This window comes from Macrobrachium rosenbergii, chromosome 4, assembly GCF_040412425.1.
Source record: "Macrobrachium rosenbergii isolate ZJJX-2024 chromosome 4, ASM4041242v1, whole genome shotgun sequence".
In the NCBI taxonomy this organism is placed as follows: Eukaryota; Metazoa; Arthropoda; class Malacostraca; order Decapoda; family Palaemonidae; genus Macrobrachium; species Macrobrachium rosenbergii.
The window spans coordinates 44,898,779-44,925,970 of NC_089744.1; the positions used below are offsets into that span (position 1 = coordinate 44,898,779).

The 27,192-nt window shown below is 35.1% G+C and overlaps 1 protein-coding gene across 1 annotated transcript in view; it reads right to left on the reverse strand.

Moving 5' to 3' along the window:
* The window catches only part of LOC136833711 (synaptonemal complex protein 1-like), a 378,221-nt gene that overhangs the window by 91,415 nt on the left and 259,614 nt on the right, over positions 1-27,192 (reverse strand). Inside the window, exons 15-17 of the mRNA XM_067095919.1 lie at positions 24,832-25,197; positions 17,980-18,099; positions 13,753-13,866 (exon numbers count right to left, since the gene is read on the reverse strand). Of these exons, the coding sequence (XP_066952020.1) occupies positions 13,753-13,866; positions 17,980-18,099; positions 24,832-25,197 (600 nt within the window). The remainder of the gene's footprint in view (positions 1-13,752; positions 13,867-17,979; positions 18,100-24,831; positions 25,198-27,192) is intronic.

Consider the following 27,192-nt stretch of genomic DNA (forward strand, 5'->3'; position numbering starts at 1 on the left):
GGCAAAGCTCTGGATCCTTCCAAAGAAAGGTAGATAACTGCTTTTTGCTAAAGCTTTCAGCTTATACTTGTAGTGTGATGGTTGTTTATTACCATACTTAGTGTTTGCGGTTAAGTGGTATTGATAACATGGGCTGGATGGGTACAGAGTTGCTATTTTACATCCATAGTTTTATTTCACCTTATCTGGAATTTGCCCCTATCCAAAGGCTGAGTCGGTTAAGCTTCAGACTGTCACTCGATGGGCCGGAGTTCAATTCCCCCAGCCAGCTGGCGAAGAGTTAGAGGAATTTATTTCTGGTGACAGAAATTCATTTCTCGCTATAATGTGGTTCGGATTCCACAATAAGCTGTAGGTCCCGTTGCTAGGTAACCAATTGGTTCTTAGCCACTAAAATAAGTCTAATCCTTCGGGCCAGCCCTAGGAGAGCTGTTAATCAGCTCGGTGGTCTGGTAAAACTAAGGTATACTTAACTTAACCAACAGGGTCTTGGGCCTACTAATCTGGTTAATTGAGATATTACTGTATAATATATTTATATAGGTGGTCCCTGGTTAACGGTGGGGGTTCTGTTCCTGGCTGGGTGCCACTAACCAAAAATCGCTGATAATAATACCGATAAACTGCTCCAAGGCGCCAATATACAGCTTATCGATACTGATAAACTGCTTACTGGCGCTCAAAATTGCTTAACGCCGCCGAAAATCTGGTTAACAATGCCGGTAGCCAAGCACTGTAACACCGAAATGCAGTTAATTGATGCCGCCGGTAAGCAGGATCTGCCTGTGTGTGTGTGTGTGTGTATGTGTGTGTATGTGTGTGTATGTATATATAATATATATATATATATATATATATATATATATATATATATATATATATATATATATATATATATATATATATATATATATATATATATATATATATATATATATATATATATATATATATATATATATATATATATATATATAATACAGGCCCTGTTGGATAGGGGCAAATTCCAGATAAGGTGAAATAAAACTATTGTTGTGAAGACAGCAACTCTGTACCCTTCCACCACCATGTTTTATATATGTATGTCACAAAGTGTTCCAGGCACCTGGTTATTACACAACTAATCACAGAATTCAAAAATTCACCTCACATCAGCCAGATACCTGAACTCTCATAACAATAAAAATTATGACTTAGTACTCTAAAGATAACAGTGACCCCTTAAAAAGCTTATTAATCATGTGAAAAATCAAACTAAGTTTATCAAAACAAGTGTGAGGTATCAACAATTAAACAAGAAATCACTCCATCAAACAACTTTAACTGTATTCCTGGTCTTAATTCACTTCAGCAAAACTAAAGGTACAAAACATGTTTATCACTTTGCCTTATGCACACATTTAATCCTATTCACTGGTGGTCAATGAATGAAACTGTTTTTCAAAAATGTTAAACACAAACATTTATTTTTATTCAAAATTTACAACTAGAATTCACGATCTGAAAAAATTTACTATTACTTGAAAACAACACAAGATTTAATTAATTCCTAAATTAAATGATTAAACAAAACTAAATCACAAAAACATTAATTTATCAAGTAATTAAGTTAAGCAAAACTTAATCCACTAAGAATTACGCAAGATTTGAAAAGAAAACTTTAGTAATTGAAAATTAAATCAAGTATGCAATATTAAATTATCGAGAAAATTAAAAATGCCAAGTAAATAAATGTTAAATCACCAATATATAAAATGTCAAAAATCAAGAGATTGCAAACACAATAACACACAAAAATACACAAAAGATTTACCAGTAATACTTTCACTAAAGCAAAATTTCCCTAATACACCTTATTATTCCATGGTAATAAGTAAAATTCACTTTACCTTACACAAGCTTGTGAAAACTTTTGCAAAATCACCTGAAATGCAGCTGCTTGAGATTCACAAAACTTTTTTTGTTAGGCACCATTACACACTTTTCCTACATTCAGATCTCAAAAGCTAAGACTAATACCAGTGACCACACAAATATTTTACGTTAATAATTTCTCTCTTGAGAGAGAGAGAGAGAGAGAGAGAGAGAGAGAGAGAGAGAGAGAGAGAGAGAGAGAGAGAACTACATGAACAGTCTCTAAAATCAGAATGAACAAACTTTAGGATACCATCAAGAAATGAAACAATCAGATGACGTCATTACCAGAGCAAAATGTGTTGGGGCCAACTAGTGCGTTAGACCAGTACGTGATCAGATGTATTGGGAGATCTTTCAGTCTCGCAGCAAGTAATGCAGCCGTGTTAGCTGTGTAAGCTAACTCCGAACTGCTTGTAATGGGAGCATAGCCAGAAAATCTTCGAGTTGACAGGCTACTTTAACCTTGATAAAGATTTCATTTTAATGACAGTAGAGCTATTAGCATTCGAGACATGTCAACGTCAAAGCTAGCTTTAAACGCTTTGAATTACAGTCATACTCCGAACTTACGTGAGGTTAGGTTCCAGAACCCCTCGTGCAGGGTGAATTTTCGCGTAAGTTTGGCGTGGTCTCTCAAAATGCAAATAAATGCTTATTTCTAAAGTTTAAACACTAAATATGACCCTAATCATGCTCCCAAATTATTAAGTTAACTTTTAAATGAAATTAAAGTTACTGTAATTTCATTTAAAAGTTAGCTTAATACATTACCCTTAAAAAAGAGAAATAAATGGTTTACATAAAAATTGAGTTGTAAAAGAATTTCTCTCTCTCTCTCTCCCCTTCCAACCGATCTATTTTTAGAATCGTCTCAACCTCTTTAACAATTTCTTTATTCTGCGTCTCTTTCTCTTTATTCTGAAATGCTTTTTCATGAACAAACAGTGTTTTATATTTTGACTAATACAACTCTTAGTTATTATGTCTCTATGTTTTAGAACGTATTTGCAACACTAGCGCATTTACACTTCGTAGACGATACAGGTCAAATTAGATCAATTTAAACTATCTACTGTACAGGTAAAGACATACAGAGAATTAATAACTTGTAAAAATGTGTGAGTGCTAACTATGAACGAGAGAGAGAGAGAGAGAGAGAGAGAGAGAGAGAGAGAGAGAGAGAGAGAGAGAGAGAGAGAGAGAGAGAGAGAGAGAGAGAGAGAGAACCAACACGAACGGTAAAGAATCGCCTGGTTCAAGAGTTGTCCTTACTTAAAGAGTGAAATTATTTATCAATTATTACGGAGACAGAGAATAACACATGAGAGAGAGAGAGAGAGAGAGAGAGAGAGAGAGAGAGAGAGAGAGAGAGAGAGAGAGAGAGAGAGAGAGAGAGAGAGAGAGAGAGAGAGAGAGAGAGAGTTAGCTTAATACATTACCCTTAAAAAAAGAAATAAATGGTTGACTTAAGAATATAGTGTGTGACTCTCTCCCCCATTCCACCAATCTATTTTATTAAGCTGTAGGTCCCGTTGCTAGGTAACCAATTGGTTCTTATCTAATCCTTCGGGCCAGCCCTAGGAGAGCTGTTAATCAGCTCAGTGGTCTGGTTAAACTAAGATATACTTTTAACTCAGAAGATATCTACTGTACGGTTAAAGACATATAGAGAAACGGTGCTGTGATACGTAGGTTAGCTAAGTTGTCCTTACTAAGAGAGTGAAATTTTTTAAAGAGAGAGAGAGAGAGAGAGAGAGAGAGAGAGAGAGAGAGAGAGAGAGAGAGAGAGAGAGAGAGAGAGAGAGAGAGAGAATTACAAGAAAAATTTGACCACTGATTAGCAACACTCCCATTCTTGTCATGTTAAATGACATGTCTGACAGCTTTTGCTTTCCACCTTCTTACATAAAATGAGGGAAGAATTTGTTTGTTCATGATAATACGAATTTTGTATTACAGTTTCATTATTATTATTATTATTATTATATTATTATTATTTATTATTATTATTATTATTAATCTTATTAATATCTGAACATTAGTACTTATTATTACGTAAAAAGTTTATTTATCATACAAAATAAACATACCTGTATACATGTACCATAAAAATTCATCTCACTAAAAGAGAGAGAGAGAGAGAGAGAGAGAGAGAGAGAGAGAGAGAGAGAGAGAGAGAGAGAGAGAGAGAGAGAGAGATATTATTACTTTTAATAATATTTAATGTTACGTAATTTATACATAAAAGCTTGAAAACTTATAAATTACATAAAAAAATTAAACAAACACTCTTGCAGGGTTTCTCAGTGTTCGGAAATGTTCGCGTGTCTGTGAAAAAACTGTGTATGACCATTAGTTAGGTTCCAATGAAAAATTCGTGTGTCTGTGAATTTGTGCAACTCGAATCGTGCAAGTTCGAGGTATTACTGTACAAACATAAATTTGTAGAAACTAAAATGATTACTATTATCACTATGATGATGCACTAACATTCCTGTTCATAAATGAAAAGGAGTAAATATTGTCGTCGTGATACAGAGTAACAAAACCAACTATAGTCTGTTTAACATTCTAAGATAGCTGGGGTGGGGCCAGGAAAAGAACAGAGCGGTGTCAAACGTCTCGTTATAATTAAAAGTTTTGCCCTGTTAGACCTTGTTCAAGTGAAATATAAAAAAGAAATGTTATTCATTGAAAGATAACATCGAAACATATCAGGCTTCATATATTTGCAGCACAAGCCTAATTTATCTTCATAAGAACAAAGAGATGTGGCATAATTTTTGGCCGCCGCTGCCAAACCTCAGTTTCCTTGATACGTGGTCAACGAGGGCATTTAAATAGCCAGCTTGATTTGAAACAATAACAACGGTGGTCACCTCAAGCAGCCAGTCACTGGACAGTATTGATAGCCCAAGGGATAGCCAAAGCGGATCAAATATCCCCACAGCCAACATCTTTACTCTCAGGTCAAGTAAACTGTTTATAACATTTTAAAATGTTTCATATTAAAGAAACAACAAAAGTGCCCTGTAATTAATGGTAACTTATTTTTCTCTCCTAAATGATAAGCAGCTTATTTAACCTGCAGAGGAACTGAAAAAATACAGTCATGTAACTATAAACACATGCTAATATGGAATATGGACAATAATTTTAAGTGTTAATGCATTAAACACATTATGGTATTACTGTATATATAAATGAAAAGGAACTTTGATCAGGTATAGATAGATAGATAGACAGATAGATAGATATTTTATTGACCATTCTCCACAGAAACATCAAATACAATATTATGAAATTACACAACGGTCCAAATACATAAACTCATTTCACAAATTACATTTCCTAAAAAGGAAAAACAAAATTAAAAAGAACTGTATTCAAAACAAATGGCAACAATAATTAATATTAATTTTTTAAATAACACAAAAGAGATCATATCGAGAGCTGTTTAGAATATCCAATTCCATATCACATATAACAACAATAATATACAATAGACTAATAAACATCACACATTCAGATTAAACTGGAAATGCGTTAAAATTGTAACACAAAATGAAGTCAGCTGGGCGAGGCACGATGAGAGAGTTTGCATCTTATTATTTGAAAACCTTCAAAATTAAGCCTACGATATGACAAACATTTACATAGTCTGATCTTTCTATCATCAAGTCGCTCATTGACGAGATATCATACTGGGTCCGAATCTGGTAGGTCCTGGGGCATGCTTCGATTACATGTTGCTCAGTTTGTATTTGGCCACACACACACAACCTCTCCTCTACAGGTAACCGGCCCCTCCCTCTTCTGTTCCAACGGCCAACCTCAATAGCAAGAGAATGGGAACTCAGTCTTAATCTTGTCCACTCCATTCTCTCCAACTCATTTACATTGGTTTTTTTACTATAAATGTCATGAACGTTAAATTCTGAATTGATGTTTTTATAGAAAGTTAATCTACCTGAGTTTGAGGTAGTTACTTCATGTTTCAATCTTTCAGATGCTTGCATTACATCGTCAATATTATTATCTAACAAGTCTCTTATATAACGTGAGGTAGGGGTATTAAATTCCAAAATTAGATTAATTACATGGCCCAGTGGATCGTCTCCCATTGTACCACACTCCACCCAAGCTTTAGCGAAAAACTGTCTCTGCTTTGACCTGACCAGTGAACGAAAATCAACAAGACCGAGTTCGACCAAGCAAAGAGAATTTGTAGTGGTTTTCCTTACACCTAACAGTTGCTTTATGCACCATGAATATAATTTTTCCATGGGTCTCAAATCACCGTTAATCCAAGATTCATTTCCATACATTAATGCTGGTAACAAAGCCGAATGAAAAACCCTTTTCTTAATATAAAAAGGAACATCATTATTTTTATTTAAGAATGAAATAAATTTTAAAACATGACACATTCTAGTTTGTGCTTCTGCTTTCACTGATGATGATATAGAGCCATCAGCGGTAAAAATACATCCTAAATATACATATTGCTCGCAGGGATCAACAACAATACTCTCTACAACCATTGGCTCCTCATCGCGTCCATTGCCATTTATCACAAAAAATTTGGTCTTACTACTATTTATTTTCATTCCATGAGAGCTACAAAACTGATTGAGCAAATTTAACTTTTGCATCATACCACACCTGCTTGTTGAAAGGAATATTGTGTCATCCATAAGGACAAGGATGTGTAACCAACCCAGAAAGCCATCAATACCACAATTACTTTTAATTAATCTTATAAGATCGTCCACAAAAATGACAAACAATAGACATGAGGTTGGTGACCCCTGGCGAACACCAATTGTCGAAGCAATTAGAGTTGTCCCGACAATACTATTGGTAATTTTGTACATAGAAATAAGTGCTGCTATCATTACAGATCCACAACCTAGTCTTTTCAGTATCAAAAATAAAGTACGCCTTGGTACTCTGTCATAAGCTTGTTGGAAATCAATAAATGTCACAAAAAGTTTGAATTTTTTCCTCTTTGCAAGGTCAATCAACAATCGTAAAGATATAATATGCTCCAAACACCCCCTTCCCCTCTGCGACCCTGCCTGCTCCCTGCATGGAGTAAACCAAAGAGAGAGTCGGGCACACAGAACTGCATCATACAATTTAGCTATTGAGTTTATCACATTTATTGCCCGATAATTTTTAACCAATAACCTTGAACCACGTTTAAAGACAGTAAACAACTTTGCATTAATCCATGATACAGGATACAATGAGGACATAAATATATTGTTAAACAAGGCTACTATGCATAAAATCCAAGACACAGGTAACATTTTATATAATCCAGGGGGCACTCCATCAGGTCCGCTCGCTTTCCCACTCTTCAAACGCTTGATTTGTGATTGTACTTCATGGCATGAAATAGGATCATCCAAAATGGGTACATATATATCAGTTTGTAAGTCATCAAGATTCTCAATCGTATCCCCCGAGTGGTCATACAGCTGTGTGAAGTGTTCAATAAATTCCTGATCTGATGGTGAAGAAGCATTACCAAAGTCAGTTGAATCGGTATTTAACTCTCCGCGCCAATTAATAGCACGCCAGATTGTAGCACTATCATTCTCACTTAAAAGGCGTTCCCACCTATTTACAGTAACATCAACACCAGGTGCTAGCCTCCTAACTACCGATTTACTTGCGCACTCGTAGAATATAGTACCCAGATCACCTTCAAAATTGTCAATACTTCCATCAAAAGTAGGTTCTCTATGTTTCACCAACTCACTGACAAACAATTCTTGATTCATTTGTTCTGACATTATAGGCGGAGTCACATATTTATTAGTAGCTTTACTTTGCAACACTGCATGACCACCGAGCTGAGACGCTCTTTCTTTTATATCAGTTAAATCGAGGCCAGGGCATATAAAGGCTAAGGATATGGGTGCATGATTAGAAGGTAATCTCAAATCCTGAATTACATCGAAACTCTTAACAATGTGTATGTACTCATGAGATATCAAACAAGAATCAAGCTCAGACACCCACAGTTGTCCCTGCCTATAAGTAAGACCTCCCTTGAATTGCCTGCAAGATGTTTGAAGATTGTTAACAACCAAAAGTTTTTCATCTACACAAACCCCGAGTAACATCCTCCCATTGTCATTAGGGTTAGGTACGGCGTCGGGGATAGTAGGGTAAGAATAGCTAGGTAGATCCCCTCTCACCGGCAAGTCACGGACACCGACACCAAAACAAGCGTTTAAATCACCCATCACCACACAACCACCTACATAAAACTTAACTTTCTCCTGTATCTTACTAAGTAATGACATGTCAAAATAAGGTGAATCAGATGGGGGGACATAACAAAAACCAAATAACACATTCGGCACACAACTAATTGTGAGCCACACCTGATCACTAATACTTATATCTTCAATCACAACGTAAGAAAAAAGACACCTACGGATCAAAACACAAGTACCTCCGCGGTGTTCTGCGCTCCTATTACGACTAATACAAGATACATAACCAGGGAAATTAATTGATGACGAGGTTTTTACTTCATTAAGGCAAATTATATCATAATCCAATAATAAATTCTCTACAAAAGTTTTCTCAATCTTGGTCCTAACACCATTAACGTTCCATGAGATTATTTTAAGATGTTTCCGTGGGCTACCTAAAAGGGTGAGGATTCCATGAATCAATCACCACATCATCTTTATAGAGCTTTCTCTCCCTGTAGTTCATCCTAATTGCACATCCCTGATTTTCTGGCTTCTCTTTCTCTCTCCTTTCGGCTTCGTGCAGTCTTTTCCATTCCATCCTGACAGCCGGATGGGTATCCTTTTTAACAAAAATCTTCTTGAATGGGTCTTGGCATTGTTTTAAAGCTTTCCCCTTTTCAACTATGGCATCCCTTTCTGCTCTCGAGCCCAATGTGACAAGGATAGGTCGGGAACGAGTATTATCCTCATTACGAGTTCCCAGCCTCCTATGAGATAGAATCGGAGTAGTCACCTGAAGAATGTCAAATATCTTCTGGATCTTGGAATCTTCATCATTCAACCCCTCCAGAGCTACCCGTTCATCTGGAACGCCAAGAAGTACTAAATTCTTCTCCCTCTCCCTACGATCCAATTTCTCCAAAAATAATTGCTGTGCTATAATTATTTCTGACTGCTTATCTATTTTCTGTTGCATCTCAGTAATCTTGGAAGTCACATTTGCATCAGAAGAAACAAGAGACAATTTCACCTCCGCCAAATCATTACGATTGTTGTTAATTTCTCATGGATATCTCCATCAACAGCAGTAGACGTTAAAATAGCTTCTATCAGTTCATCTTTATTAATGCCTTTCAGCTGCGAACGCTGTAGTTTCTTAAGATCATTTGAGTGGCGCAGTGTAATTCGTTTTTTAAAAAAGATCATTTAAAGTTTGCCAACTCATAAAAGAAAAACCAGCCAAACGATTTCTATGAATCATACCTCATTTTAAAGGAAATTTATTGCCTATTACATATGCAAAAATCATTATAGTATGTTTTGTCATTTAGCGCCACAACCACAAAAGTGAGGTAATGTAAGATTGTAAAGTGTTAATGAACACAATGAAAATGTTTTCATACGGCAATTAAAGCAAGAAAACAACCTAAAATATTTATCCTAATAATGCTCTAAAATTATTATTATAACATATCTGAGTAAAATTTCCATGAAAATATTATAAAACAAAACAATTACCGTACCAAAAACAGACTACATTACAGAGTATTAATAACATGATGTAGCAGTGAGAACTAGGGGCCTTTGTTTTGCATGGATTTTCGAACCTTTTGCCAGTAAATGGAAGGGAACTGTGTACAAAGTGCTGAGCTTCGCTCCAATAAAAACCATTCAGCCTTTATTTAAATCCTCAAATAAAACTAAGTCCAACATACACACCAAGATGTTTTCGTTGTCCTTCGTTGCTATGGACGCTGTGGGTTGCTAGGGCCTAGTGCGCATGCGCAAAAATGGAAGTGAACTTGAAAGGGGGATTCTCCACCATTCAGCCTTTATTTATCTTAAAATAAAACTAAGTCCAACATACACTGAATTCACTTCTTTCGTACATAAGCACCAATTAACGCGTCTTTTAGCACAATCACGTCAGCAGCACTCGATTTAGTTCTCTTGAAATTTTATGAAAATACCCAGACCATTTCACAGTGTGTTTATCTACAACCAGGGCTGCCATACAACAAAAAATATTTCAAATTCCTGACACTTATAGCTTTTGCACTAGGATGAGTAAGACAAGTTATAACAATTTTCCTTTTCAACTACATTTTACCTGATTTTTTTCCCTACTTCATATCTAATGGGGATTCTGATGATTTAAAGATGAAATTCAATCATTTGTCAAAAAGAGAGGAGACCAAAATAAGCTCTCCAGTATAAAATTTAAAGATGCTACGGAGATTAAAAAACTTTTTCTTGCATAGTCTAGCAGTAACTCACCCAGTAAAGTGAGAAATTTTTCATTCTTGTTCTATCAATATTTTCTCTTTTTTTTTATCCAAAATATATAAATTTAATTTGCTATACGACAAAAATATTTTAAATTCTTGTCACAAATAGTTTTGGTGCTAAGATTGTCATTAACAGTTTTTGTGCTAAAAGAAGTCAAGTAAGACATGTTATACAAATTTTCATTTTCAGCAACACTAAATCTATTGTTTTTATTTATAGTTTGGAGGATTTTGATGTCTTAAGGATGAAGTTCAGTCATCTGTTGAAAAGACAAGAACAAAATCAGCTCTCTCGGATAAAATCTGAAAAAAACTTTTTCTTGCGTAGTCCAGTGGTAACTAACGCTGCATTGCAAGAAAATTTTTGTACGTTTTATATCAATATTTTCTCATATATTTGTCCAAAATATAAAAAAACTTTTTCTTGCGTAGTCCAGTGGTAACTAACGCTGCATTGCAAGAAAATTTTTGTACGTTTTATATCAATATTTTCTCTTATATATTTTGTCCAAAATATATAAAACTATATATAAACAAAATGGAAGTTTTATCAGCTATACAATAAAACATATTCTAAATTCGTCACAAATAGTCTTTGTACAGTACTAAGATAAGTATTATTTGCTAAAAAAAAAAAAAAAAAAAAAAAAAAAGACCAAACTGAACTCTCTGGGATAAAAATAATCAACATTAGAGGTATTTGAAAAAAAATTTTTGTTTTAAAATTTTAAGCTGCTCACTGCGATGGGGGTAAAAGAGTTAAAAAAATGTGGAAAAAGCATAAAAAAAAAAAAAAAAAAAAAATCCACAATGCCTGCCTAGCCCTCTCTACCCCTCCCAAACTGCATTCCCACCCCTTTCCAGCCACAGAAAGTCCTTCCCTGGCAACCCGCTTTCCAAAACAACCCACGCTCTCAGTCTGCGTGAATCTTTCTGTGGCCTTACTGCCACTCCCCTCCCATGGCTCCCACCCTTCTGACCTCCATCCCCCCACCTTGGGCACTCTACCTGGCCTCCAACATTCCCCCTTCCCTCTCAGTCTGTTTATGGATGTAAGCGTCATTACCAACATTTCTTTAGATCTGTGCATTGTTGCCAAACATTGGAGAATGGTTTTTCAATTTTTTTTTATTGATATACTTATCTTTGGTCCCTGGGGTCCGGCTGTGTAATCTTTTGATTATCCACCCAGATGTACATTATCCAGACACAACCAGACCCCAGGGACCAAAGATATGTACAGTATACAAATTTTTAAAAATTTGAAAAAATTGCTGTTTTACTGAACTATTATTGAGACTATCATAAAGAGTGATAAAGATGGTCTTATACTTACGAGTCAGACCATTAGAGAGAGGAAGAGAGCAGTGTTGATCAAGCACCAAGACAAAAAATTTTAAACGACTGTTCTGAGGTAGGTAGCGAGAAGCCGATTCATCATTCCAAAGCACAAAAGCAAATTGCCTGTTGTGAAGTTGATAGCGTAAGAAAGAGAATGGTGAACAAAATATGACAAACAGAATGATGAATGAAGCATATTAGAGATCGTGAACAGTGACATAGTCCACACACCTTATGAACTGTGACACATTAATGACGTCACTGGCCAAACACTATAAAGGGAGAAGAAATGAGGAGTAGGACAGGAAGAATGTCATGGAGTGGAACCTTGAGTGTGGGTGTGTTAAAGGCGTGTAAGTGACCCATATCTCGGTACTAACGAAACTTAGAAATTTTCACAACTCTCTCAAGTACTTAGTTTTTTCGAAGTCCAAATTTGGACTTAGTTAATTTAGTCTCAAGTCCAGCTAACTCCAGTGAAGCAGCTAGTCTTTCGAAGGTGGAATCTTTATAAACTCCAAAGGGGACAATAAAGAAAAAACTACTATATTGCCCTGACTCTCCTTCAAGAACACAACGTCATGTGAAATAAAATAAGTTTGTTTAAGAGACACTTGAACCCACAATGCCCTCAGCTCATGTTACCTTAGGTCTACCTTTCTATCTACATATATACAGTACAGTAGAACCCCGGTCCTCGACTGTACTAGAACTCGACATAATCGGATTTCAACATGAAATGTTGCGTAAATTTTGCGTCGGAGCTCAAACAACAAACCGGAATCCAACCCAATGAATCATATGATGTTTTAGAAAAAAGAGTTTTGGGCGGCTGCCGCTAGTTGGCGTTGTTGGTGGCATTCTTCCCATGCTTATTTAAAAGCATTTAAAGCTCGCACATGCTGCTGCTGCTGCTGCTGTTGAAAAACAAGCCAGATTATCACATTAAATCAATAATACAGTATTTATAAGCCGAATTACTGTATGTCTGTTATCATAAAATTAAGAAAAATTTCCTAAATTACGTCGGAACTCGGCAGCTTGTGGCAGCTGTAAACAAACCACAGCGCCATCCTGGTGGTGTATCGCGGTACTAATTACATAAACATTCAATATTTATGGTAAATTTCATACAGAGTCTACTGGAATAGTGTACAAAATCACTGTAAAACATCTTTCAGTAAATTTACCATAAATATTGAATGTTTATGTAATTAGTACCGCGATACACGACCAGGATGGCGCTGTGGTTTGTTTACATCTGCCACAAGCTGCAGAGTTCTGACGTAATTTACGAAATTTTTCTTAATTTTATGATAACAGACATACAGTAATTCGGCTTATAAATACTGTATTATTAATTTAATGTGATAATCTGGCTTGTTTTTCAATGTTATCATTATTAACAACAGTTTTCATGTGTACCCGTTGCAGTACATTCTGGTAGTGCCTATAGGCTACCTAGCCTAGCCTATATTTTTCGGTCTATCATCGGTAATACGGCCGCATTGGTCATAGGCCAATTTTTTTGATACAGTATGCATTTAAAAATGTAAAAAGTGCTTCTGATACGGTAAGTTATTCAACTCTGAACTTATTTAATTGTAATTTGTGTAAAGTTTTGTATAAAAAGGCAAGGTTGGGGTAATGACTGGTGGTCAGGAATGGATTAATCCATTTTTAGTTATTTCTTATGGGAGAAATTAACTCAGAATTCGACAAAATCGAATCTCGACACTTCTTCTGGGACGAGTTAGCGTTGAGGACCGAGGTTCTACTGTATATATACGTGCATGTGTGTGTGTGTGTGTGTGTGTGGCGCGGGCTCAGAAGTTAAGCAACGTATCTGCAAAAAAAAAAAAAAAAAAAAAAAAAAAAAAAAAAAAAAAAAAAAATTTAGTACTGAGATAGGATACCAGAGAAAATAACTCCATTAGTCTCAGACTTGTAGATATATAAAAATAAAAAAGCTCAAGTATTTAAATTACCTTAGTAGATTGTTTCCCTCCATATGCTAGTTGCAAATGCTGCACCTGCAATTCTGCTGCTGCCAACTTTACTTCATACTCCGACTTGTATCTCGCAAGCAAATCAGCCATTTGCTGTGGAGTAAATAAAAATATAATAAAGCACAACACATAAATTTTGCATTGTTACAATGTGATGATTTAGTTGAACATTCTAGCATAAGACTGCAAACATTTGCATTAACTCTTCTATTAATCTAGTTTTCCACTATATAAAAAATAAGAAAATAAAATCACACATTTTCAGACTTTTCTTATACTTGAAACTAATTGTTATTGGATATCCTTTCTACTATATCACCAATCCCACAGTTTCAAGTGTGTGGAATTGATGAAACATGGATTATCAGTCATTAATAACACATGGATTCCAAATAACTATCATGCTAGCCTAAGCTAACCCTAGTACACTTACAACATTTGATATAAACTGGAGGTACACCTTTGTGAGATACTTATGACCTTGGTTTTTCTAAGTTCTTTAACAAATATTTGTCAAGCATATACTGTATTCTTATACAGCTTACAAACAGAACTTCTCTGCAGTCACTACTGGCTGGCAATCTCTTTTTCTCTCCTGTAAATTTTTGTATTACCAACAATGTATTCTAATTATTATCACCAGCAGCACAAGCTGTAGAATAATTAACACTAAAACAGTCACAACATTAAATATCCCTATATAGATATGACTGCAGTGTTGCAGTATCCCAACTGTGCCAATCCATGTCCACTGTCATTACTACTTCTATTACTTATACCGTGCAGCAAACACAAAACGATGAGAGTGAAAGACATTGCTACTGCTCCCTTTTTTTAAAATTTTGTTGGTGTTGAAAGTTTTTGTATACTTACAGTTAACTATGGCGGCTATGCACTTAGTACAGAATCATTAGAGAGCACACATACAGATTCACCTGTCGTGCATAGAGCAGTTCTGATGTTTTAGTATGCCTATATTTGTTGCTGCACTTACTAGCTTATCTGATGGATTATAGAACCCTCCTCAAACATTAGTATTGCTGGTACTTGGAATTAAAATAGCTTATCTTCGGCAAAATAAAAAATACTCAAACAATCCAGCTAACCCTGTTCCAACAATTTTAACTGCCTAAAGTTATTTGCACAAATTTTGTATTACATTCTTTCCCCATTCAATATCTTATTTTACAACATTTCTCTTTTCTGTTTATTTCTCATCTACTCCCTACAGTAATGACCACTAAGGTCTGAAGCAGAGGATCACAATCTGAAAAGAAGAATTTTATCATCTGAAGTATTTATATATCTGATGAATATTGCTGTCCTGTGCTTTATTAGAGAAAATATGAAATTTACATTATATATATACATATAATCTTTAAATTATCCAACACACCCCGGCCAGGGCCCAAGGACCCAAAGATATATAATATATAAATTTTTAACCCATTCCTGTCCAATTGACGTAATATTACGCAACAACCCCCTACCCCCCTTCTTTTCTGACTGACATAATTTTACGTAAAATTTACCGACATTTTTCGTACGTGTGGTAGGGGTAAATTTTTTTTTATTTTCGGACAGTTGGTGGTTTCCATAGGCTAAAGCATACCTTGGACCGTGTAACTCAGGCATCGATACGCCAGGCAAGCAGTCCCTATACTACGCATGCGCAATTCCCTGGCATAGTAAATTTCTCACAATGAAATCAGCTGATCCTACCCACGTTTCTCTCTCGTATCTTACATTTTTTTTATAAAATGTAGGATTACATTATTGGAAACACTCTGTTTGGTATCCTCTATTTTCTATAAATTTTTTAGTTCCTCTACTGTGCATGCGCAAATCCATGGCGTAGTAAAATTCTCACAATGACGAGGTTGGGTAAACACGTGTGGCTGTTTACATACAGCGACGTCAATCGAGAACAGTTTCCAACGTGCTTTCGCAAAGTTTTTACGGTAAAACTAGAGGAAATTCGTTAGTGCATCACATAAGAGACATCTGGATTTTAGGCAGGGCTCTGAATCTCATTTTTCATTATCATATACTCGTATATCGATATTTAGAGAATTTTGTTGGCTTTCTTATAAAAAATAATTCATTCACCTAACTGTTATAGCTTTTGAGCTACGAACAATAATGTTGACAACGGTAACATTTTTTTTTTGTTTCGAACAGCTTATAACGTCAAAATGAAACTGTTGCTGTTACCAAAGCCATTTTTCTTGACTCTCACTTTATTCCTCAACCTTTCCTCTACATTTTTGTATATTTACAAAGTAATTTCTATGAAAAAATCCGAGGTAGGGCTCTTCAAAAAAAATGTCTAGCGATAATTCTCACCGTATGCCTGGCAGCGCTCTGTTTCTTACCCACTTTTCTATCAATTTTTCACCAACTGGACTTATTCGTTTTTCATTGTTTTATATGTCGATATTTAGAGAATTTTCTTGGCTTTCTCATAAAAAATAATTCATTCGCCTAACTGTTATAGTTTTTGAGCTACGAACAATAATGTTGACAACGGTAACTTTTTTTCGTTTCGATCAATTTATAACGTCAAAATGAAACTGTTGCCGTTACCAAAGCCATTTTTCTTGACTTTCCCTTTATTCTTCAACTTTTCCTCTACCTTTTCGCATATTTACAAAGTAATTTCTATGAAAAATAACTGAGATAGGGCTCTTCAAAAAAAATTTTTTCTAGCGATAATTCTCACCATAGGCCGGGCAGAGCACTCTGTTTCTCACCCTCTTTCTATCAATTTTTTCACCAACTGGACTTATTCGTTTTCCATTGTTTTATATGTCAATATTTAGGGAATTTTATTGGCTTTCTCATAAAAAATAATTCATTCGCCTAACTGTTATAGTTTTTGAGCTACGAACAATAATGTTGACAACGGTAACTTTTTTTTCGTTTCGATCAATTTATAACATCAAAATGAAATTTTTGCCGTTACCAAAGCCATTTTTCTTGACTTTCCCTTTATTCTTCAATTTTTCCTCTACTTTTTCGCATATTTACATAGTAATTTCTATGAAAAATAACCGAGATAGGGCTCTTAAAAAAAATTTTTTTCTAGCGATAATTCTCACCATAGGCCGGGCAGAGCGCTCTGTTTCTCACCCTCTTTTCTATCAATTTTTTCACCAACTGGACTTATTCATTTTCCATTGTTTTATATGTCAATATTTAGGGAATTTTATTGGCTTTCTCATAAAAAATAATTAATTCGTCTGACTTTCATAGTTTTTGGGTTACAAACGAAAATATAAAAATAAGTAAAGAATTTTATTTTTTTCCGTTAAATAACAACATTTTTTCGTATTTAGAGGGCTGGGACTCTTATTCTGACTATTCCACCATAAAATATAAATATTTAGAAAAAAGGGACAGCAAAATGAACGTTGTTGGCATAACATTTCTATTTTTGCTGAATTTTCGAAATAATTATTTTTTCGCACTGTCGAGCGCTCCCAGACACATCGGGGCTCATGTACCCTCAGTGATGTGATAACTATACAGATATGAAAGGGTTAAAAATTTTAAAAAACTGCTCTCTAATGGTTGGCAATGCTGTGTGGCCTCAGGAAAATGTTGATAACAGTACTTACACTTAAACCAACTGAAAAAGATATCTAAGGGCGGGGGAAGGCCTCGAGAAGTTTCCAAGATCAAATGGCCAGGCACCATAGGAGAGAAGGGGCAGTATGGCTGTGTAGAGGCACTCACTCAGAGAAGGGGTTGTTTTGGAAGGTGAGTGGAGCTGGGGAGCAGAGTCTTTGGTTACCCCTCATCAGTATTTGAATGAAATACCATGAAAATTCTTCATATAACCATTGAGGGGCACAAGGTACTAATTAGCAACAGAATTATCACCCAGCAGTGTGGTGGAAGGTGATGCTGCACCAACTTCTCAACTCAGTATCCCACAGTGATACTGGGGACAGTTATTGTGCCTGTGTTCGACGTAAAATTCCAAAAAGGTAACTGGGAATGGAGAAAATATCTTAGCAATAAGATTTTTAGGATTATATGAATGAAGGTACAGTAACAGAATCAGAAAGATAATAGCAAAATTGATGAACATAATGGTGTGGAAAAATTGCACAAACTTCATTGAACATTTTATGGATGTAGATATAAATACATTACCACTGAAAACTTTGTTACTAAAACTACTACAAAATTGATACAAACCTTTATCTTTTCATCTGTTTCAGCTTCTACAAGATTAAGCTTCAGTGAAGTTTGCTGTTCTATTTCTTGTTTCTCTTTTTCTAATTTTTCTTTCTCTTGCTCAAGTGTATCAATCTGAACCTGCAAGAAAAGATTAAATAAGATCTGGAGAGACTTGCAGAGATACACAAAATATAAATAATTTATGTTGTATACATAAAGAACTCTTACTTGATTTATGCCCGAATTATCTATGAGAACCAAAAAGTGTTAAGTGGTGAGAACATCAATTTCATAAAAAGTGTAAATTCACATGAAATAATTGAACCAACTACAAAAAATGTTTCTCCATCATCTAGCAATTAAATATTCACAATCAAGTAGTTTAAGAAACTGCATGCAGTGCATGGTTGGGTTGATCTAAAATATTGAATTACTTTACTGAATTCAGATATATATCAGCAAGATAAATACTTCTAAATACATATACATATCCATAACTGTACCTACTTATGCTTACAATACAAGACATGTATATGTAAAATACGGTATACAAATCCCATGCAACATAGAAAAACACGAACTTTGTTTCTTTTCAAGAATTACGCCCCAGGTCCCTCACTGTGATGCACCTCTGATGTCTACCAGAGAATTGCTAATGCGTCTTCTGGTATATTTTGCATCTTCCAATCTTGGATGGTTTGGGATGCATCTTAGATATCTGTTGAGCTTATTCTTAAACACATCTATGCTCACTACTGATATGTTCCTCAGATGAGCTGGTGGCGCATTGAATAGATGCTGCATTATCAATGCTGGTGCGTGTTGGATTAATGTCCTGTGTGCTTTCCTTAGTTTCCCTGGTACAGTTTTGGGCACTATTAATCTACCTCTGCTTTCTCTTTCTGATATTTTTAGCTCCATGATGTTTTTGGTAATTCCTTCTATCTGTTTCCATGCCTGGATTATCATGTAGCATTCTCTTCTTTCCAGACTATATAAATTTAAGAATTGCAGTCTTTCCCAGTAGTCAAGGTTATTAACTTCTATACTAGCTGCATATGACCTTTGTACACTCTCTATTTGAGCAATATCCTTTTGGTAGTGTGGGTACCATATTATATTGCAATATTCAAATGGACTACGTACGTACATTTTATAAAGTATAATCATGTGTTCGGCTTTTCTTGTTTTGAAGTGCCGGAACAACATTCCCATTTTTGCTTTGCATTTTGCCAATAGTGTTGCTATTTGATCACTGCATAACATATTCCTATTCAACATCACACCAAGGTCTTTAACCGTTTCCTTATTTGTGATGGTCTCGTTATTAGGTCCTTTATATGCATATAGCATTCCTTCTTTATCACCATAGTTCATTGACTCAAATTTATCAGAGTTAAATACCATCCTATTTACCTCTGTCCATTTATATATTTTGTTTAGGTCTCTTTGTAGCGAGTACCTATCTTCTTCACAAGTAATTTCTCTACTTATTCTTGTGTCATCGGTGAAACTTCTCACTATCGAGTCCTTAACATTACTGCCTATGTCTGCAATCATATCACAGACAGCAATACAGCTAACACCATACCTTGTGGCACACCGGATATTACCGTAGCTTCATCCGATTTCTCGTCGTTTGCAATCACTCTCTGTTTTCTGTTTTGCAAAGATTCTTTTATCCATCTTCATACTTTGTCCACAATGTTATGTTTTCAAATTTTTTTTGCTAATATATTATGGTCTACCTTGTCAAAAGCTTTTGCAAAGTCTAGGTAAACTACATCTGTATCTTTTTTGTTTATCATATTTTTATATATGCTTTCTTGGTGGACTAACAGTTGGGTTTGTGTACTTTTTCTAGGTACAAAACCATGTTGTCCTGTATTAAACAAACTATTTTTCATTAAATGTTTCATTATACATTTTTTCATTACCCTTTCATAAACTTTCATAATACGAGATGTCAGACTCACAGGCCCATAATTACTTGCCTCTAGTCTTGATCCACCTTTGAAAGTAAGGGTAATATATGCTAATTCATGCTCATCATAAATCTTGCCTGTATCTATACTTTGTCTTAATAATATTGTGAGCGGCTTTGCGATTGAATGTACCACTTTCTTTAACAAAATGGCAGGTACGCCGTCTGGTCCTGCTGCTGATCCATTTTTAATTTCATTAATGGCCTGCACAATATTGGCTTCAGTAATATCTATGTCCGATAAACATTCACTATTTTCACCTCTTATTTCTGTATCATTATCTTCATTATCAATTCTAGGTGTAAATTCACTCTTATATCTTTCTGCTAATATATTACATATTTCCTTTTTTTCATTCGTTAATAGCCCTTCAATTCTTAGAGGGCCTTTTTCTACTCTTATCTTATTCATCTTTTTCGCATATGAGTAAAACATTTTGGGGTTTTGCTTGATATTTTGTAGGGTCCTTTCTTCTAGGTCCCTTTTTTCATTTTCTTTTGACTGTATAATCTTTTGTTCTGCATTTTCTATCTTACTTTTTAGTTCCATCACCTTCCATTCATTCTTTTCTTTTGCAAGACCCTTTTTCCACTTTCTGATTTTCTGGAACAAGATCCTTCTGTCTCCTGGTATGCGTGACTGATGTTTACTTTTCTTCTCTGGTATATATTTTTCCACTATTTCCTCTAATATTTCATATAATATATAAGTATTTACCTGTATATTATCACTTACGAATGTGTTTTCCCATTCTTTGTTTAATTCTTCATTTATTTTTTACCAATTTATATTCTTACTATAGAAATTGTATTTTCCATATTCTTCCCATTTTTTCGTCTCTTGCCTACCTCTGTTTTCATGTGCTTTGGAACGGACTGTTAATTCTATGACATTAAGGTCCGAAATACTCGTATTATACACTATTATTTCTTTAACATAGTTCACCTCGTTCACAAATACTAGGTCTAAAATATTATCCTTTCTTGTTGGCAGGTGATTTATTTGCTGAATGTTATGTTCTAGTAGCATATCTAATAGCTTCTCAAATTGCCTCCTATCTTCTGCACTACTATTACTCTCTTTTTTATATGTATAAATACAACCACAGTCTCCTATTCGTTCTTTCCATTCTACGAAAGGAAAATTAAAGTCTCCGGATAGGAGTATAGTCCAGTCTTTGTGATTTCTACATATATCATCCAATTTGTCAATTATTATGTCAAACTCTTTAGTATTAGGGGGTCTGTATATTACAATGTTCACTAATTCCTCAGATACAAATTCTACCGCTATTAATTCACATTCTGTGTTACTGTATTTCTCTCAGATTTTTCCATGATTGGCGTCTCTCCCATATATCGCGGTTCCCCCTTGATTCCTATTTTTTCTATCTGATCTATAAGTTTGGAAACCCTTTATCTGATCATCATTACCAGTCTCTTGGGAATACCAGGTTTCACTTATATTCATTATTTCTATTTTCTCATTTTGTGTTAGTTCTTCTAAGAACTATCTTTCTTTTTGAGTTACTCGAAACTAAACCCTGTGCATTCATCACTATGATGGTTTGCGTGTTATCTCCATTATCTAATATGGGTAATAAGGATTTTTCTGTCTCTTTCCTGTTCTGATATGTTGTTCTTTTCTTCATTTCCAAAAATTCGTACATTAAAAAATCCAACTTTTCCATTATATTTGATCTTCCATCTTCATATTTATTCATTTTGTGCATATACCTGCATTTATCTCCATACCTACACCATCCCCTAGCATCATAGATACATTGCTTGTTCCTTGCACTATATCTAGGTGCTGATGCCTCATATTGTGGTGCTGACATTTCGCAATGTGTTGTTGGCTTGCTTTTTTCCTTTATCACATGTTCTTTGTTCCTTTCTTTATTTGCTTCATTTTTACCTTGATTTTTTATATGAATTTGATTTTGATTTTTCATGGCTACAGGATGTATATACCTATATTTTTTATTAAACCTACATCCATTTTCTTCTCTCCAGTTCTTACATATTTCTGGATGTAGATCGTTGCATTCCTCCTCATAGACATCTAGATATGCACATTTGCCATAGATCTCGTAATTGTGGCATATCTTGGGATGCTTGTAATAACATCTTTCACCAAACCTGCAATTCCCTCTTTTCAAAAGGGTGCATACTGTCTTTCTTTTCTTTTTTTCTTGCTCTTTCCCATCAGTATGAAGATCCGGGTACAATCTCTTTGGGATTTTATTTTGATTTATAAAGTCATAATTTATTTCTTCATATGTATGCTGCTGTATTGCCTCATATGTAGAATCTATGAGTTTCTCTGCATCCATACTCTTATCCTGTTCTTTGTTTTCATTATTTTTTTCTATCTCTTCAATCTTATTTTCTTCTTTTCCATTTTCCTCTTCTTCATCCTCCACAATTTGTGCATTAAGTCTTGATTTAATAACCTTGTCTATCCATACTAGACATGTTGAGCAAAATACTCTTGTGTCCTTATTTTTGTTTTGCTGTACTTCTGCACATGTAGGATGAGTAGGTACATGGCATGCATAGCATTTCCTAATCAGGTTTTGTGGATTTACAATGCTATACCACACACTACATAGTTTACATTCTTAAGGCATTCGTTTTCCTATTGCATCAATCAATATATTCACCTTATTCGTTTTATTTGTTGGAATGTGTTGATTGATGTAGATTTTCTTTATAAGTCTTTTGTGAGAGAGAGAGAGAGAGAGAGAGAGAGAGAGAGAGAGAGAGAGAGAGAGAGAGAGAGAGAGAGAGAGAGAGAGAGAGAGAGTATTCAAAAGGCAAGCAAACACATTTAAGTACAAGGTTCTCCTTACGCAATGCTTATGGATGCATATACCCTGTACATACCCGCACGAGTGCATGTGTTTGTTCACCTTCCACCCTCACAGAGACAAAGACAAAAGCATCATGTGCACGTGCGTGTTTGTTCATCATTCACTCGCACAGGCATATCCAGAAGACCATTGGTCATGTGCATGTTTGTTCACCATGTATGCTTATAAGTGTACCCAGGAAAGCATTAGTTGTGAGTGTGTTCGTTCATTTGTTCATTCACTGTTCACCTTCACAGGAAAGTGTTGGTTGTGTGCATGGATTCATTCACTGTCCATGTTCATATACCCAAATAGGAAAGATTTGGTCTCGTGCATGTATTAGTTTGTTAGCTGTCCGATACCCGTAGCACACTTAGCGGGTTATCCACTCATGACTACAGGTGTACTCATCCACTGTCTGATAACTATATCATACTTACCAGACTTTCTGCTAAGTAAACAATAATTGTATTATTTTTATTGGACTCCAGAGAATCCACAAGTAATGAAATCTGCTAAGTTGAGGTGGCACTGTGTGTGTATATGTATGTATATATATATATACATACATATATATATATATATATATATATATATATATATATATATATATATATATATATATATATATATTGTAATGAAGTGATCAAGTACCTGGTTATTTCACAACTATTAAATCCAAAAAATTTACCTCACTTCAGCCAGATACCTAAAACCTCATAGCAATAATATGACTGAACACTCTAAAGGTAACAGTGATCCCTTAAAACTTGCTTATCACTTGAAAAAATCAATCTAAGTTTATAAAGTTATGAGTGAGGTAATAACTATTAAGCAATAAATATACTAGAGGGGAAAGGGCATCACTCCATCAAACAACTATGATTGTTTCCCTGGTCCTAATTCACTTCAAAAACATGAAAGAGAACAGAACATGTTTATCACTTACCTTGTGCATACATAAATAACCATATCCACTGGTGGTCAAAATGAAACACTGTGCTTTTAAAACTTTAAATACAACAATTTACTTCTAAGTTCAAAAGTTATAAGTAAAGTCCACAATCTCAAAAAAATTTACTATTACTTGAAAACAACCTAAGATTTAATTAATTCTTAAACAAGGTTAATTCATTTGTCTTGCTTGAAAATTATATAAGGTCGAGCAACTAATCGAAGGAAAGTAGAGCATGTGATATTTAGAAAAATGGAAGGTACATGGAAAATTAAGGATGTAGCAGATAGTTTTAGTAAAGCAAATTGAAGGTAAAACAAATATTATAAAATGATTAAGCAAGATAGTTGACAGGAACAGAGATTTATCAACAGCAAAACATATAAGCCACAAATTAATATATGTTACACCAGGTCATAGTATAAAACATGTTTTTAACTGCACAGAATCACCATTGGTACATGCATAACATTGGTTTATAAGATTTTTTTTTTCAGAAATTATTATAGATATAGATTGGAACAAAGTACAAGTGCAGACAATGAAAAACATCAGAGATGTACAAGAGGTGCATGTATAAATTTACATTGTTCTTGATCCTTCATTAGTTGCTCGACCTTTTATAATTTTCAAGCAAGACAAATGATAGGTGAGTCACTGTTAAGAAAGAGCTTATGATTGAACTGTTAGAGATGTACTGTACTTTAATGTAGATGATGCCGAGACTAAATGATACTGCATTTAATTTGTGAAGAGTTAAAATTTTTGAGATGGAAGCAGAGTATATCACAACACAGACAAAAAAGTGACTTTTTGTGAGATGAAAAAGTTGAAAGTAGATATGAATTCAAGTAAGGTCACTAGGATAACTGAAAATCAAGATGGAGCAATGAAAGGTAAAATGGATGATGGAAGCAATGAGTAGCTGATCACTATAAGTACCTGGGCGTAAATGGAATGAATGATGGAAATAAGGACGAGAGAGGAAGCAAGGAATAAAATTGTAATGTTTAATATTACTGCAGATCTATAGTCAACCTTATACAATATAAACCAATTAAAAAATTTGAACTCACCTGATGGCATCTTAACAATTTCTGCATATCTTCATTCATTTTTTGCATCTTTTCATTAGTGTTGTTTTGAAATGATACAAATTCCAGTTTCTTGCTCTTCAGTTCCTGTTCAAGATTCTCTCTACTGCATTTTTCTCCTTGTAATTCTTCTTCTAAAGCTTTAATTTCTGCACTGAAACTGTCATGATTTTTACGCTGAATTTCTTCAAAATAATTTATCTTCTTTGTCAAATTCAGGCACTCCTCTTCCAACTCTTTATTTTTTTCTTGTAATCTATCAATATTCACTTTTGAATCAGTCATGGATTTTTCAAGCTTTTCTATTTTCTTTTCTTCTTGCTGAATTTTTTTATTCTTTACTTTCAGCTAAAAAGAAAAATCACAGTTAGCAAATAACATGCTGGTACATCATTGATACTACCAGTAAAATTAAAAATTCAACAATACCATTAATTCTCTACAATGTACACTAATCTCTTGATAATTTGCACTTTCCCTACACACTGTATATCCTTCACCTCTGACCGCATCTTTCTCAGTATGAACTTCACTGTGCTAAATGGCAAAAGCTCACACAGTTTGAATGTGATGGTAAAGAAATACCACTGCTCAGCCAGGCAAGCTAGCTGAGCAATGTATGTACTGTATGCTGAATGACTCCATGAGAGCATCATGCACCCATTGGTTTACTGATGAAGAAGGGGCATAGTAAGAGTATGGGTACTGAAGTATGCAAGATATGGGTGGAAAGAAATGTGTACACTGAATCAGCATCAGTTCTGCAGCTTGTTCTCTCAACTGTCATCAATGACTTTTGCTCTACAGTGTGCTATGGAAGCTTTTGCTTTTGTAAGTGTTCTCTGTGCTCTACTGGGGTTCATGTTTTAGGTGTGGATGTTCACTCAAGCCCTGGCAGAACTACTTCCTACTAAGCCAAGGTAAAATGTTCCCTTGGCCACGAAGTTGGAGATTCTGACAACCTTAAATGCTAAATGGACTAGACTAGACAGGCTGTGTTCATGCATGAAAGAAGTTTGAAACCAAACCAGTAAGTTGTTTTAAAATAAACTAGCATTCATGTTACAATGGTAAAGTTAGGCATAAAATATTAGTCTGGGATGAACTGCTATGAATGGCATAATTTCTTGGCATTTAGGTGGTGTAATTTCTCCTCAGTATCGCTAATCACATGAGAAACACTAACTTCAAGCAAGCACACTTTGATGTCCAATTAGCTAAGAGTTAAAATTATTCTCTTACAGTACTGCACTGAAGATGTACATGAGAAAAATGAATATAATAAGACACAGTTATTCGAGTTTTATTGTAAGAAGTCTTACCACATAACTTATGTTTTTCAGTCGTTGTTCTAGGGTAAACAGTACAAGTACAATTCAACTACCAAGTTATATAACTGTATGCCACATGTACTGCACTGTGCAAAAAAATAAAATCCATAAAAAACTAAACAACAGGGTAGCTGAATGTACATTAAGTGCAACAGCACTGTGATAACAGTACAACAGCTTAGGATGTCTTGAGTCTGATGATAGTTACTTTAGCATAAATATGCCCTAATTTCAAGTACTTTGTATCTTTCCTAGGTATATGAACTGGAGCCTTTCAGCTACAGAGTATCCTTTGCCACATGCGCTGGACTGGTTGTGTACTAACAAGGAGATAAACTAGGTGGGGATGGGGGACAGAGGATGCCCAATCTCACCAACCGATGCTACCCAATGTACTTCCGGCTGCATAATTGATGTGAAAAAACCAAAGAAACAAAGTCGGGTGGACAGGGTGGTTTACCTCCAACAATGAATGGCTCCCGTTTGTATACCTAGGAAAAATAAAAACTGTTTTAAAAATCTGGCATTTATTCTTACAGGGATACAAACAATATGCCTACCATAGTACTGTAATATGGAAACTCATTTCTTAGGTGGCTTTAGTACCTGCCCATGGTTAGAATGGAACAACTATGAACTAACTACCATGGGCACTGCTCCATGGGGAGTTGCAACACCATATAACCACGTTCCACAACTCGCAGGCAGGAACTCCATCGGAACAAATCTTGGAGAATTCGGGAATATCGCCCCCTCCCCCGGCAGGGGATGACCCACGGGTCACATTCTATACAGTACTAGTAGAACAGGTCATAGTGCACTTAACTGTACTCAATTGGGTCCAGTGTGTGCCTCTGGTGAGAATGTTCTTGGGTTGGAGGGGGTGAGGAAACACCCATTACACTCTCAAACACGAAATGAACATTATGGCCAAAGCACTCTAATGATGTATGTGATACCCAGTAGTGGTCCCAGTACCTGTTTAGCTACCACCAAAGGTCCAAGGAAGACA